Genomic DNA, 16,235 nt, shown 5'->3' with positions numbered 1-16,235 from the left:
CTTTCCCCCATGCTGAAGTTACCCCCATTGAGAATGATCTTCTAGAAAATCAGTATTATTTACATTACATAATGAATGGGATTTATTTTCTATAACATGACAGGGAAAAGCAAAAAGAACTGAAAATAGAAGATTGCATCTGATAACATTAAAGTTCCTAGGTTATATAAAATTTAAAAAAAAATCCATCTCACTTTAATTGCACAGAATACACAGTCTCAAATACAGTAATATTAAAAAAAGACACGGTCAGAAATTCCCAAAGAAAAAAAAGCAACAGCATCATGAAACAGTGTTAATTTGTACCTAAGCGTAAAATTCATTCATCAAAACAGCACTTAAGTTGTTACTGGATAATATGATCTGGTAGAATTCACTACTTACACTCGATTAGCTTAGCTTAAGCTTGTTGGCAAGATAACTCCTACCATCACCTTTCAGTGTTGCTAAGTTAGAAACTATTGAAATAACATTCTTTATACAGCACTAGGCATAAATTCAGTAGTACAGTGTACTTAGCTGATTTAAGGATTAGAATTATTTTCAAAAACACTACAGATGAAAATTACAAAAGTGCCAAATGTTGTTATCAAAAGCCATCAATAGAAGAATTACATCAAAAAATTAAGACTTACTTTTCCTGCTGCCATCAAGGACAATGCAAATTGATACCAGAGATGGAACTCTTCAAATGCAAACTTCATGGCTCTTTCTAAACACTAATTTTGGGGGGAAAAATGTTATTTAAGGGCACATTCTTCAATTATTGAGAAGATACACTAGTATAAAAATTTTCTTATAGACTCATACCTAAAATACACTTAATTAAAAATTTAAATAATTCAAATAAGTTAAGTGAAAACAGCTGCCAGATTCTATATGGAAAAAAACCAACTGAACAGAACACTGATTTCCCATTTAGTATGCTTGTTTAAATGCTCCTGCTGGTACTGTCCTATTTAGTCTGAAAGAAGGAATGATAAATATCAGCTTACTGAAGGCACCAGCTGCAAAAGGCAGGAGATAAGTCTTAAGTGAAAAGGAAAATTGTACACACACTCTTCCCAAATTGGGAACAAGCAATGGCACCACAAGTAGTTATCAGTACCACTTAAAGGGGGGGCGAGGGGGTGGTAAAGGTTCACCTGACAGCATTATTTCTAATTTTAAGAATTTTAAATTCATACTCAATATTTTGCTGAAATTTTCAACTTAATAGCTGAATGCCAAAAGGAAATTCATTATTACTATACTGAGATTAAATATATTAAATTAGCATTATACACTAATTTTGAAGGTTTCATATCTGCTGTTGTCAATAAGAAATATTTCATTTCACTATGCTCATTTTTACTAATCAGGCCAGCTCCAGAGACTCAAAAGGTGCAACACTTTTCTGGATTAAACTGATTTAGCAATTAACTTTCTAGTCTGCAGATTCCAATCTCATGAAGCAGCTTTTCTGCTCTGACAGCTACAATGTAGATGCTGAACTGTAATACCACAAATTATTTTTCATATTCAAACTCAGCCTTAACATTACAGAAAGCACAGCCAGGTGTAGCATGTTCCCACACTTTAACAGAACCTGAAGCAAAGAACAGCACTGAGGATGAAACAAAACAAATACAAGAAGTGCATTATTTGCTACATATAAGTAATGTATGCTAGAATTTTTCCTATCAACTTCTCCAACTTCTTTATTTTCTTCCAGTTAGAATTGGCAATTAATTTTTAATTAAGCAAGGCCTAGAAAATAAGGGTTTTATTTTTCTAATTGTGAACAAGTACCTTCATATAATTAATGCACGTGCATATGTGTATAAGGTAGTTTTTGATAATTTTGTAATTATGGGAACACAGGACACAACTGTAGATTATTCTACATTGAGTTTCAACATACTAATGATCTATTTACCGTTCTTTTTCCTTGACTTTAAGTTCTATTAACTTGGCTTCGTTCAGTATGAAATGTGACAAATTACACGATTTTTTTTCTTCATAAGATCACAAGATTGGTGGTTAGCATGTGTGGAGTAAAGGGATCTACGTGCATATATACGTATGTGACGTACACAACAACATGAACACCAGATAAACTGGGTTCTTCTGAACCAAATAACAAAAAGTAATTTCAAAGAGCAACAGGTTCCATCAAGAAATCAATGAGAGATACATAACAAGCAATAGTACCCTGGAAAACTGCAAGTTGAGATAATGTTCAGGATAATGGCAACTGACTTAACTAATTGAGAACACATTCAGCACAATCCCTCTCCTGAAAGGCAGAAATGCACCTGTTGGTACTGCCTCATAAATCATCACTGTATGAACAGGTAATGTTAAACGCATTACTGAATTTTGTTGCTTAGCACTATGGTCTCCTCCTGAAAAGAACATGCTTGAAGTTAGAGACTTAAAGACAAGTATCTAGGAAAATTTCTGATGGAAAACATCTCTCCTAGTAGGTCATTGATAAGCTCAATATGTCATATCCTAAAAAGCTTAAAAACCGACTTGATGACAGTCAAGAGTACTTTTGTTTAGGAAAGAATTATGACAGTAGAAAGTTCTTTCATCTAGTTGAAGAAGCCATAAGAAACTGAAAGCCCATTGTATACAAACTCCATAAAGAAATGAGACCTTTTCAATTAAGAACATGACTGAGCATTAGAACAGTTTAACAAGGATGAAACAGATCTTTGATCATTTAATGTTCTTATATCACAGCTAACTACTTCTGTAAGTAATCAGCTATAGCTAAACCAGAAGATGATAACAAGATACTGGAACTGGTGTGTGAATACCACTTCCACGGTTAGAATAATGGTGCTTTCTGACTTGAACCTATAACAGCTCCACTAGTGCAATCATAATTAGCTCACAGAGAATGAAGCCAGCAAAAAATTATATGCCTATGACATAACTGAACAGAATGTTTTTACATTTCTGAATTTGTGTTTATTGTACTACTTTAAATTATAAAAGCTTCAGACTACGGGCCACAGGGTTTGAGGGAAGATATCCTCTAACCACTCACTAAACTGTAAGAGCTTCTTGAAGTCTATGTTTTCCACTGTGCTTTGCATGAGAAGAACTGGAACAAACGAGATGTTCTAACCATTTCCTGATAAGCTCCTGCTGCAGCTGTTTGTCTAGAGTATCCGTATCCTAAAATAAGTATCATCTATTATACCAGGTCTTCATAAGATGATTTTTTGATATTCAGAATAGATACTTCATGGACATATAATAAATACATTTTAATTATTCTGTATTGAAAAGCATTTTTCAAACATATAAGAATTATTTTCTATTTTTCAAAGAGAACATTTCAAAAGAATATACATACAATTTTGATGGAATATAACTACAAAGATGCTAGACCCAGATTAAAAAAGAACACAAAAAGACCTTAAAACAAGCGTTAGGTAGACTTCAGGTGTCAAAGCCCAAGGCAATGGCTAAAAACCCTCAACTAAGAAGCTGGTCAAACATGGAGGCTCTTTAACTTTCCAGATACTCGTGGTTCTGCTTTTGTCTGTAACCAAGATCACCACCAGCACAAGCAGCTTCTAAAAGGCACTGAAACCAAAGATCTAAGTCAAGTTAAAACACCTTCCATCAGAACATTCAACTGTGCTCAAAACACAGAAGGAAAAGGAACAGGCAGTGGTGCTTGTCTGTCAGCTACAGGGGCTAAACGAATCACACAAGCAGTGAGGGAAGCAAGCTCTATGCTCTTCTCCATGGGAGGGGACTATAAGACTTTCCTCCTACCCTTCAGGGTAATGTCCTAGACTTCAAGATACATGGCGAAGAACAGAGATACCTCTAGCTTTCCTGGTGAAGCCAAAAAACTTCTCTATTAAGAAAGGCAAGAAGAATTGCGAACATGAAGTTGCATCTATTGTGACATAAATGCTGCCCAAAGTGTCCCAAAGGAGACAGTGGAGGAATCCCAGGAACCTGTGATGTTCCCATTAATATAATGGTTGTTTAACATTTGAAAACAGACAAAAAAAACACAACAAAAAAACCCCCATCACGACACCACAGACAAAATAAAAGAATCAGAATTGGAACCTAGGGCTACACTACCCCTGCCTCATTGCTAGGTTTAGTATATAGAAAGGAAAGGTTGCCAGCTGCTTAAAGAAAAAAGAAATCAGTTACCTTTTCAAGTGTTTTGGTTTTTGGGGGGGATTTTTTCATTTTTTTGTGGTTTTTTTTTTTTTACAGTACCTGTCGATTTCTATCCTTTAAAAAGTTCTAGACTAAAATATATGGAGAGTTATCTCTTGCAGCTTTGGTATAATCGCCTAAAGGTGACTTCCATGAAGGTCATAGTGTCTGTAGTGGCAAGTAAATGGAAATATTCCTGATTAGATTATGTTGTAGGATGACAGTCCTGTACAACCTTTCATACTCTTTAGTTTTGTGAAAGACTTTCTATTGGACTGATTAAAACTGACTTGTATGCATAACTTGCAGCTATGAAGTACTTTCAAGAAGAATACCCAAATTCAGAGCTTAACATCACAGGAGATGCAGGTTAAAGGGTGACTATCAACATAACATATCCAGAGAAGAACTAGGGGGGGTGGGGTGGTGGTGTCATAAGAGTCCTCTATTATGGTAGAGAGAAACCATTTCCCAGCAAATTAACCCCTGGATATGGATATGCCTTCCTACCACACATGCTGAAGTATTCCTTCTGGATACCAATAATTAACAGTGGTCAGCAACAGTATCCTGCTGCTGGGTGAGCACCGTTTTGATCAGCAGAAAGCTCTGCTCTGCCCAGAGAGCTGTAGTTGCTTCTCAGATATAAAACTGTTAATGATACATGAAAATTTCCTGAAGAAGTTGCCACAATCTAACAAAACACATTCAAGTTGCATAATAAAACACAAGACATTTGAGACAGAGAATGCACTTTCCTACAGACCTGAAAAAGTAATACATTTTCATTTTATTAACTTCAAAGCCATTTTTACAAACTATGAGGACTTTGGAGCACTACAAATATTATCAGGTGTAAAAGAAAGTTTTCTTTTGAAATAAAATATCACAAATCCTTTTTCTAGGTATTTATATTTATCATTGATATTCACAACAGCTTTTATCTTTTGCCGTTCCTTCCTCCTGTCTCCATTTAATGTGTATCCTTTTAAGCAGATCCATGCCTCCCTGCCTAAAGACCGTCTGAATTTCTATGCCATTAAACATCTACCACACCTTTCACACAATTTCTGTGCTTGACCACCTCAAGTCACTTGTATAATTTTAGACAGTAAACTTTCTGGGGTGGAAACTACCTACTGTATTTATACAGTAGTCAGAATGACAGTGTCCTATATTTGCTTAGCCCTTAAGTACTATCACAATTAACATGATTAACAGAAATAAGCAGTGAAGACACAGTTGAATATTCACTATTATCAACAAACCTCTGAGAGCATTTCATATTGGCCTCTTCTTCCCAAGGCTATAGTAAGTAAATCGTAGACTACAGATGCACTTTGCAAACTGATGATACGATCATTTTTGTGTTCTGGTATTCTGCTCAGTACAGCATCACGGTTAGCCTGAAACATGCCACGAAAAAAGAAACAAAGTAAAGCATTGTAATCCAACTTGTATTTTTGCTCAAGTAACTACCATTTTATTCAGACTGACAGTCAGCAGTTGATATAGGTGATACAGAGACAGTATCTGCTACTAATTTATAGACAGCAAGAATCACCAATTTTGTATGTTAGTGGCAAGATTTATGTTTCTATATGGATCTATTTTTAATTACTTGATTTTAATTACTTGATTCAAACTACATAAATTAGGTAATGTATTTAAAATTATTGAAGAGTTCTTAGAAACCAAATAAGGGGGTTTTTAATATAATGTATATTCGTCTTCTAAGATTTAACTTAATTTTTTGTATGCTAGTAAAACATATTAGAAGGATCTTCAAATCCTCTATTTCAGCTTTTGTAAAATAAGGCAATCAATTTCTTTTCTCTTCATAACATTATGACACTATCCTCTCACTTATGATTGGTAACCAGCCCAGGATAACCACAAAATCACCTTCAGGAGTTACTAGTGAGAAGTAAAAAACTGTCCCTGGTTCTGAGCACAGGTTTGGAATCAGGCCATGTTTGCAATAAGGCTTTATACTTTCAATACTGTTTTGTGAAAGGCACATTGCAAACCTAATTCCGTAATTAAACTTTTTCTTTCAAGAAGGAAGACAGCTGAGCTAGAACTGCATTAAATGAATCGACCATGTTCACAGAGAAATCTTGTTAAAGAGCTAAGGATAAAATTCAGGTCTCCCAGTAGCTAAGACTACCTGTATTGAACTACCCAGTACTTCTCCCACTACACTTTCAAGCTTATACCTTATCTTGATATCTTATCTATTTCTAGATTTCTTGATGTTTAATATTCCCATTGGTACAGATGCTAGTATAGCTGGTAGTTTGAAGTCAGAAGTTAAAGATCCTTCTCTCTTCTCCTCCCTCTCTTCCTTTTCTTTTTTTTTATTACACTGGGCATGGCCCCCTTAATACATTTACTTATATACACTGAATTTTAATGGGCAGCTTATTTCCCCCTTTTTCAGAGGTGAGGAGTGACACACATCAAGGGATAATAAATTGTTTCTCTGCTTTAAAAGGGTAACATTTTAAGCTCTGAACATACTCAATACATTTTTAAAATCAGAATAATTAAATACTGAAATAAATTTTCAAAGAGATACATAGAGCGTAAAATGTACAGACATTTCAGGAATTATCAACTGAATAATCCACAGCTTGGTTTGAAAACACACATCCCTGCACACACACCCCAAAAGAGACAATTTTGCTTTCTTTTGATCAAGACATCTTTGGCTTCTGCTTTCTACACTGCATAAATATTTAGTCAGCTTCAAGAACTTCTTCCTTTTTAACTTCACATTTAATTGCTATTTGACTCAATTCCTTGCAAGTATAGAACAAGCTATGCACTAGCACTTCTTGTGAAAAAATGGCTGACAATGCCAAAGTAGTATTATAGGAGAGGATGCCTTGTAGGTATTAAAGATATCTTAAATATTTGAACAAACATTTTCTGCGTAATTATAAAACAGAATGTACATACAAACTTAAGTGCTCGGTATTTCAGAACTGCCACAGTCTCAGATGTAATAAAGTGACTATTAGTTAAACTGCAATGTGTCAGTTGGCCACGCTTACCCTTTGAGCCTGAGGCAAAGGCAAGCAGTATAACTTAGTTCACCCACAGTGGAAAAAAGGATATGCTCAGCCATTTTACCATCAGCTAGGAATAACACATGAGGCTTAGCCAAGGAGGTGGTGATCAGTGAAACGAAGTCCAGCTGGAGGCCAGCAACTAGCAGTGTACCCCAGAGATCGATACTGGGCCTGGCCCTGTTCAAAATCTTCATTAATGATCTGGATGATGGGGCAGAGTACCCTCAGCAAGTTTGCTGATGATACAGAACTAGAAGGAGGAATTTGATACGCCAAAGGGCTATGCTGCCATCCAGAGGGACCTCAACAGGCTGGATGAATGAGCTGACAGGAACCTCATCAAAGGCCTCAACAAAGACTTGGAAGTGCAAAGTCCTCCACCTGGGAAAGAACAACCCCAGGCACCAGTACATGCTGGGGGCCACCAGGCTAGAAAGCAGCTTGGCAGAAAAGGACCTAGGGGTCCTGGTGGACAACAAGTTGAACAGAAGCCAGCAATGTGCCCTTGCTGGAAAGAAGGCTAGTGGTATCCTGGGCTGCATGAGCAGGAACATTGCCAGCAGGTCAAAGGAGGCAATCCATCCCTTCTATTCAGCACTGGTGAGGCCACACCTGCAGCACTGGGTCCAATTCTGGGCTCCCCAGTACAACAGAGATATAGAGCTACTGGAGATAGTCCAGCAAATGACCACTGAGATGAATAAGGGACTGGAGTGTCTCTTCTGCGAGGAAAGGCTGAGAGAGCTGGGACTCTTCAGCCTGGAGAAGATAATGCTCAGGGGGAAAACCTTATCAATGTGTACCTGAAGGAAGGCTACAAAGAAGATGGAGCCAGGCTCTTTTCAGTGGTGCCCAGTGACAGCACCAGAGGTAATGGGCACAAACTGAAACACAGAGGGAACATCAGGAAACACTTTTTTTACTGTGAGGGTGACTGAGCACTGGCAGAGGTTTCCCAGGAAGGCTGTGGAGTCTCTGACCTTGGAGATATTCAAAAGGCACCTGAACACAGATGCAGCCTGCTCCAGGTGGCCCTGCTTGAGCAGGGGGATTGGACAAAATGACCTCCAGAAGTCTCTTCCAATCTTAGTCATTCTGTTACTGCAGCTCAGCTGACAGGCAGCAACATGTACACATACTGTAACATGAAGATGTCAGTCCTTCAGATCCCACCTTTCTACTCGTTCCTGCCTAGGTAAGGAAAGGCTGGTCTATACTTCACAACTGTAACAGCTAGAATACAAGGACATCTTACAGTAAGAGTGATGGCAGAGTTGCAGCTGACTTTCCTCATTAGGCATGACAATACACTGTAGCAGCAGTCATGAGGCTAAAAGAGACATTTTGTACTCTGAAATGTACCTATAAGAGAATTAGAACACTTGAAAAGCACACAACTATCTTTCCCAAAGCATTTCTTTCATAAATATTATAATTTAAATCTTACTCAAAGCATCCTTTCTGAATTCAGAAATTAAGGGAACTCAAGGTGACACAAAAGTAGCATTTCTAATCCACTAGCAAGATTCAATTTTCTGGATATAGGTTGCACTAGATCTAATACAAATAAGAAGTTATGATGTTAGAGTGCACCACTTCCCTGAAACTAGCAGTACAATTTAGGGCTTGTATATACACAGTGATTTGATTACTTTTACTTACACAAAATGCTACTTATATGTCAGATCCTCATTCTATTTTTCAATATTTACTTGACTAAGTTCTTGAGGACAGAAGTCTTGACACCTTATCTGTGTTTTTACTAATTCATAGACAATGCAAGGAAAGGATCATACTACTATAATAAAACAACACCATCTCAAAACAGCAATGATTACTCAATCTTCTGTAACTGTTCTTATTTCTTTCCCAAATACTGGTTTCAAAATTGTAAATCACATACTACTTCATAACTACTACAGATAGAAAGTTAGCATGCACTGAAGCTGAAGTAACAGCTCTCAACTCTCAGAAAGAGAAGTTTGTAGTGATGTATATTTTTATGCTCAATCTTCCCCCTTCCCTCCTCCAAAACTAATTTGAACAAATGACTTAGCCAAAGTAAGTCAATCGTGAAAGATTTTATACTCCCCCGAAATACACTCTTTTGCCTCAGATAACCTGCAATAATTACTTGTAAAGAAAAAAAGTATTGAAAGCTTGCTAAAGGTATATGCTCTACAGTGACAAGCATTTCATGTAATTAGGCAGACCTAATTCACAAAGGAAAAGCTGTAAGTAACCTGAAACGAGACTTAACAGGGCAGTACTTTGTTTTTTGGCTTCTTAACACTGATATGCAAGGAAGTACACATGCAAATACAGTAATCAGTAGTCAGATCCTGCAGAACTGAGACTGCTTCCACTTCACACCATGACCACAGTTCACATCAGAATTGTGTGTCTCTCCATGAGCTGCTCAGGCACCTTACACAGGCACAGGCGGTCCCTTTCAGTGGTAAGTATGTACTGCAGCAAAACCAACATGATATATGGAAATGTTTCCTCAGTCTAGTTTTCTGGTGACAGATTCTGTCATGAACATTGCAAGGCAGATCACTAGGAATAAGGAAAGTAGTCCACCCTACAATGTAAATATTTGCCACTTTAAAATAGTTCAAATAGGACAATGTTCCCTAAAACGTTCTGATCCTATTTAACTGTATCAAAACAGAAATTATGCCAGAGCATGAAATCATTTGAATCACCTATAGAACTTAAGAGACTAAGTCTCATTGATGTGCGGTGAGACAGACTACTATATGATGCCTCAGATTCTAGAGGTTCCACCCTTCCAGTTAGAAAAACAGCAAAATTCCAGCTTCAGCTTTTCATTTCTGCCATCTGAGAACATAGAACTGACCTGGTATGAGAATGTCAGTATGTGGCAGTTAATAGATGACTAGTAAAATCATACTAGAGGAAAATATGAAAGGCTAACAAAAGGCACAAGTAGGCCATTGAAAAGAATCACCTATTGATGAAATGAGGACACTAAAAAACAAAAGAAAAAAAATATCCAGTAGCAAAGGCTGAATGCCGGTATCATTAAAAATCATTTACAATTTTCAATGATATTTGAGGTTTAATTCACAATGGAAAGTATTTTTTGGCTATGTTTATTATGCTCATCTAGTAGTCTTTGATTTGGTTTTTACAACAAAAATAACTTACATTTTGAGTCTGTCTGAATGGCAACAAGCTCCTGTAACAGTGGTTCATACTGATAAGTGATGCCAAATGAAAGACCTGGCTTTGTGTTCACCTGCCTATGGTTAGAAGAAAGCTAGGTTCAGCCACTCTAAAGGAGAAAAACTCCTATTCATAACACTTGCAGACCTCATCTTGCTGGCTCACAGGAACAGAAGCTTGCATTTCAGAAGTAACTGCCTGCCTTCCTAACAGAAAATGAAACACAAGTCAAAGTAAGGCATGACAAAAAAAGTTCTATTTTCATTTTAAAAAAAACAAGGAAAACACACACACTTACAGCATACACACATTCACTCTATTTTACCTACCATAGATTCACTAATAAGCAGCAACAGTAAGGCTTCTTCTGTATTTTCTTGAGGACAAAAGATGCTGTTCAAAATGAGAATTTAATTATTTAAGCAGAACACATTATTTTTAGGAGTAGCTTACACAAATATAGTAAGAGTACTGTAAAAACTTGAAAATTTCCAGAACAGAGAGTAACTTGCATAGAAAAAACAATTGGTTAAAATGCATTTCTTTGCAATGCTCTAAATTTGCATTTCAGGAAAGTTGGCCAAACACAGTAAGAGAACAAAACCACCACAGCTGTCAGAGTTGAACACATTCAAATATCCCAAAATTGCACATAATTTGACAACCATAAAAACTGTACCCATAGTTTTACTAGCCTCTGGCACCTAATCGATCTGAGCTGAATCTACATCACCATCACTGATTCAAAGGTTGGCAACAAGAAACTCTCTCACAAGAACAAGATAACTTTTGTATTTTAGGCAATATGTGGATAAATAATTCTATTAGTCTTTCATCAGATACGCTTGAGAATTGTTTTCCTGATGCAATCAATAGCTGGGAGTATTTTTAACAGAGCCATGGCAATCTCTGCCTGCTTGCCATAACCGCTGTTACTTCCAAGCAGTTAAAATATTTTGGTTTTAATGAAGTAAACTTCCTTATGACTTAATACTGAAGGTTTGCATAGGACTAGTTGGCAATCTTTCCTGCTTTCTCTGAACACTGGATGCTTTCTGAATACTTTTCTATGCTGGTGGACAGACAACAGTAATCTGCATTGGGTACATGACTGGTAGGAATTCATTCATTCATTCTCTCTCTCTCTCTCACACACACACACAAAAAAAAACCCCAACCAGTGACTATGTTTTAACTCTTCAGATTTCTTTCTCTAAACAACTGTTTCTGAATTACCACAAGTACTATTTCCTGTTAATTCAGACCAATAGTTCCACAATTAACTGTTTAAGTGTAGAAAATAATTTCTTGTTGTTAATAAGCAATTCCTATTGTCCCAAGGGTGCTTAAACTACAATAAATTGCAGACAGGAAACCAAACTTGTCTGATATTAAAACATCTTTTGGGTTTTTTTAAATGCACTAGAAATTTGAGCAGTAATTAAAAGCCTGAAAGGAAATGGAAACTAAAACACATCTGAACTCCAGGCAGTTTGGAAAGCAACATTGCGAACGTATTGTGGTAGTACACAGCAGCTAAGACCCCAGGGAAGTTGTTTTGTTGTTGGATTTTTATTTTTTAATCAATGCAAGTTGCTTACCAGATTTTGAAGAGTGTTCTTAATCTCAGAAGACACTTTTATTTTTACATAACAAAGAAATTTCAAAACACAGTTACTCATGAATAAGAACCACCCCGAGAAGGGAATGAGGAGTGAAAAGAAAGCATCAGGGAGCTCCCCATTTACCTATCCAGTCTTCAATGCAGAATTTAGCAACCTGGAAGTAGATTTAACCTGACCGACTGGCAATGGTTTACAGAAAGCAGAATAACGACTGGAAATAGTTGCTAGAGAAATTACTTTCTCGGAGAACAAAGTGAAGTTGCTCCAAAGAGGACTACTAAAAAGTCACTTATCAAAATGAAAGCAAACATTATTTTCTCCTACAGCTTTGAATATATTTTGGTAAATAAGTTGATGTTTGTCTCAAACAGTGAAGATCCTCTTCATGCAGAAATTACTGGGAAAATTCTTTGACGTGTGTATGCAAAAAGCTCAGTTTAGTTGACTGAACTCAGACACTTTCTGTGTCTTCTGACAGTTGCAGGCATATGAGTAAAGTAATTCCAAGGCAACAGGGCAGAGCAAAACAGGCAACTGGAAGCATGAAATGGCTACTAACCAAAGGCCAACCAAGAAGTTAAACAGTTCTTCAACTGAGGATACCGAAAACTGAGGAGGCAGTAACACAGAGATCTACAAAATCATAAATGGTATTAACCAAATCACTTTCACCATCCTCAGAAGAACACAATGCAGTTACTTAATATATCAGGCAAGATATTTAAAAAAAAATAGTACGTATCAGACTCAGAGTTGGTGGTCAGATGAATACCTAGGAAGAATTTTCCTACGTATCTGTCTTGCTATTCATTGTCTTAGGTACCTACTTTCAATCACTGCTGGAGATGAGATACTTGGCTAGACATGTTTTATCTGATCTGGTATTAATGACTCTGACGTGCCAAAAGAAAAGGACTTAATTACATGCTCTGTTGAAATCGTGGAACTCATAACTTGCATGTCCCAAGAACAAGAAAATTACACTGAACAAAGCCCCACTTTTGCCAGGAGGCATGTTTCTACAAAAGCATGAGTTGAGAATGAAGAACATAAGTTTGAAAGACTGAGCCTGAGAAACCTGCTATAAGTATTCTGGATCAAGGAAGGAGAATTGCTAGAAATCTTTGAAGATAAGGCCATTCTACTTGCTAGTAATAATGACACCACAATTACATGGGCTCGCTGCTGTGTAAAGTATTCATGAATGGAAATCTGCAACAAATGCAGCTAAACAACTCAAATGCCTGAAGTATGACAGTATTTTACATTACAATATAAAGATACTGTGAACACTAAACCAAAACATCTCTTCAGAACTTAAGGTAGGACTACTTCTATAAGCAATCTACCACAGAAGCAGATTCTTTTGCACATAACAAGGTCACATTATGGAAAAAAGCTTTCATATTAACCAACAAGGCATATATACTGTAAGAGAGGAAAAGACTGTTCTTTAGGATTTGCTGTGTGAAACCAAATAGTTTGACTGAGAAAATGGGTGACTGCGTAACAGAGACTTTCTTGTGTTTGGGCAATAAATGCATACTTTTGAAGTGCAGGGATCAATGTATATCCGCAAACCTGGTATTTCCTTTTTACCAAAAAGGTTGCCTGCATGTACAGTTTGTTAATAGTGTACTTGCAGAGAAACACAGTAGTTGTTTTGGCAAATTGAATGTTCAAGTCTATGCCTGCATCTTTTCCTAAAGCTCAAAAGACTGCTTTTTAATGACTTCACACCCTAGACATAATCAGACAACAGTGAAATTAAAAAACTCACAACGCCTTGGTTTTAATCCAGCTAGACAACAATATTAAAAAGAAAAAAGAAATTATTTGGGAAAAAAGTGTCAACAATTTCATATGGAACAGACAACAGTCTCCTCAAAAGAGATTCCCAGATCACAACGATTTCACAGAATCACAGAATAGTTGAGGTTGGAGGGGGTGTCTGAGGATCGTCTAAGTACAGCCCCTCCACTCAAAGCAGGGTCAACTAGCAGGCTGCCCTGGACTACGTCCAGTTGGATTTTGAATAACTCCAGTGATATTCTCCAGACTCTAAAACCTCTTCCGTAAAATTTTTTTCTTAAGTTTAAATGCAATTTCAATCTTCTTCATCTGCATTATTTAGCACTACAGCAAACTACTACTTACAGCAAACTACTACTTTACTACAGCAAATCACAGTCTCAGCTAGATCATTATCTCCACTGTAACAATCTATTTCTCAGTTCTCTGGCTCACAGTGCTTTCCAGCATGTATCAAAACAAGCAAGCAATAGTTGTTGACTATATTAAATATATATATGTATACAAAATACAAGATCCCTCAAGGACTTGCATTTAGAATACAAGTAGAGCAGTGCAAAGGTTGCAGATTATGTAAAACAAGCATGCAACAAAGTTTCACCAGATCAAACTTAGTGTCACTAGCATAAAAAATAAATTTAAAAAGATGCAGCCAAGTGGTTAAGATTTCAACAATATGCTTTGACACAAGCATGTTACTTTCAGGCAGCAAGCAACCCACAAGGACTGTAATAAAGTGCAAAATTTTGTCATATATTTTAGGCACTGTCAGAGTGTGTCTAAGGAAAACAACTTTATCTTAGAAACCATGTTTCATTTCATCAGATACAAATAAACAACAAGCTATTAACTTTTAAGAAAAAAGTTCAAATTCAAGGAAATAGCTACCCACATTTAATACTAATAAATATTAATACTAATACTAATTGTGATCGGTTCTGAAAAAAGCCACACATTTTCAAGAAGGAAGCGACACACGCCAAAGCTACTCTAGAATTAACCATTGTATATGCCAAAACTAACCAAAGAAGATTAAAACGTAGCTGCCTTGGGAAATAAACTACCTTTGAAACTGCTAGATAAATTGCTAGATATGTTTTGGTTTCTTACGATGTTTCAGGGATGAATTTGAATCTCCATATTGCTAACTCTTTCCTTTCTATGATAAAGCAGAACAGAGGTCTAGAAACAGCCCACAACTTTTAAAATGTGCAATCTCAGACTTGCCACCCAGTTTGTGTTTTCTTTTGTATCCCAGGTATAAGAAGAGATATTGACTCTACCACATATCCCAGTATAGAGTAAAAGAAAAAAATATTGAGAATTGAGAACAAAAGGTCTCATGCATACAGTGCAAACTTCTGCTGGGAGAATCATGTTGCTTCCCTAGTTCTCTTCAGGGAATATATATATATATATATATATATACACACACACAGCATGGGAAACACTCTCATTCACATTGCCCAATTCCTTCTACATTTTCAAAAATATAAACTAAATTACCCAGTGCACCGGGTAACAATTGCAATTATAGAAAGAAGAGAGTTATAAACTCAGCCATACTTTTCTCCAGTGTATACCCGCGGTCTTCTACTGAGCGCGTAATTCTTAGTATTTGAACCTTTTCGAAGTGGATCATCTAGGGGTGATTGGTGAGGAGGATCTTCCAGTGGATTCCAATAACTCTGTTCACACATGCCTCGTAACAAAATTTCAGCCAGTTGTCTTGCTATCGTCTGTAAAAGTGAAAGACAAATATTTTCCTTAGAAATGCTGAGCACAAAATCTTCAAAAATGCTTGGATTATTTTTAATGAAGACTAATCACGTAGACTATATTTTCTGTTATTTTAAAACATCCAAAAAACCAAGCATACTGCTGTTTGAAAGGTACAAGTACCCAGTTCAATTCTCTAAACACAAAGAAAAGAAATGGCAATAATGAACAATTTTTCAATTTTATCAGTTAAATCCAGATATTTCTGAAGTATCAACAACACCAACTGTTGCTCCTAAGAGTGGAGCACATCCAGGAGCACATTCAGATATTTTGTGCTCAGTAACCTCTACTGCCTCTCCAGGCCTGGAGCAAATGTTTCTGTGGGAGAGACCACAGTGGAGCAGATACTTCTCTATGGTCCGTGCAGAGGACCACAGCGGGGCAGATGTCCACACTGCAGCCTGCTGAGAGGACCATGGCGGAGCACGTTGATACTCCCTCAAAGAACTGCAGCCCATGGGAGGGATCCCACACTGGAGCGAGGCAAAAGCATGAGGAGTAAGGAGCAGCAGAGAGGAACTGTTATGGACTCACTACAACCCTCCACCCCCCATGCATCACT

The 16,235-nt window shown here is 36.9% G+C and overlaps 1 protein-coding gene across 6 annotated transcripts in view; it reads right to left on the bottom strand.

Moving 5' to 3' along the window:
* TTC7B (tetratricopeptide repeat domain 7B) overlaps window positions 1-16,235 on the bottom strand; it is a 142,592-nt gene that overhangs the window by 76,099 nt on the left and 50,258 nt on the right. For all 6 annotated transcript variants that reach the window (XM_069783646.1, XM_069783648.1, XM_069783647.1 and 3 more), the window contains 4 exons: window positions 15,458-15,630; window positions 10,784-10,847; window positions 5,454-5,591; window positions 636-719 (listed from right to left, as the gene is read on the bottom strand). In XM_069783646.1, coding sequence (XP_069639747.1) covers window positions 636-719; window positions 5,454-5,591; window positions 10,784-10,847; window positions 15,458-15,630 — 459 coding nt within the window. The remainder of the gene's footprint in view (window positions 1-635; window positions 720-5,453; window positions 5,592-10,783; window positions 10,848-15,457; window positions 15,631-16,235) is intronic.

The sequence above is a fragment of the Haliaeetus albicilla genome, chromosome 5, assembly GCF_947461875.1.
Source record: "Haliaeetus albicilla chromosome 5, bHalAlb1.1, whole genome shotgun sequence".
Taxonomy (NCBI): domain Eukaryota; kingdom Metazoa; phylum Chordata; class Aves; order Accipitriformes; family Accipitridae; genus Haliaeetus; species Haliaeetus albicilla.
The sequence above is the reverse complement of the archived record's forward strand: the minus strand, read 5'-3'. Positions and strand labels throughout refer to the sequence as shown.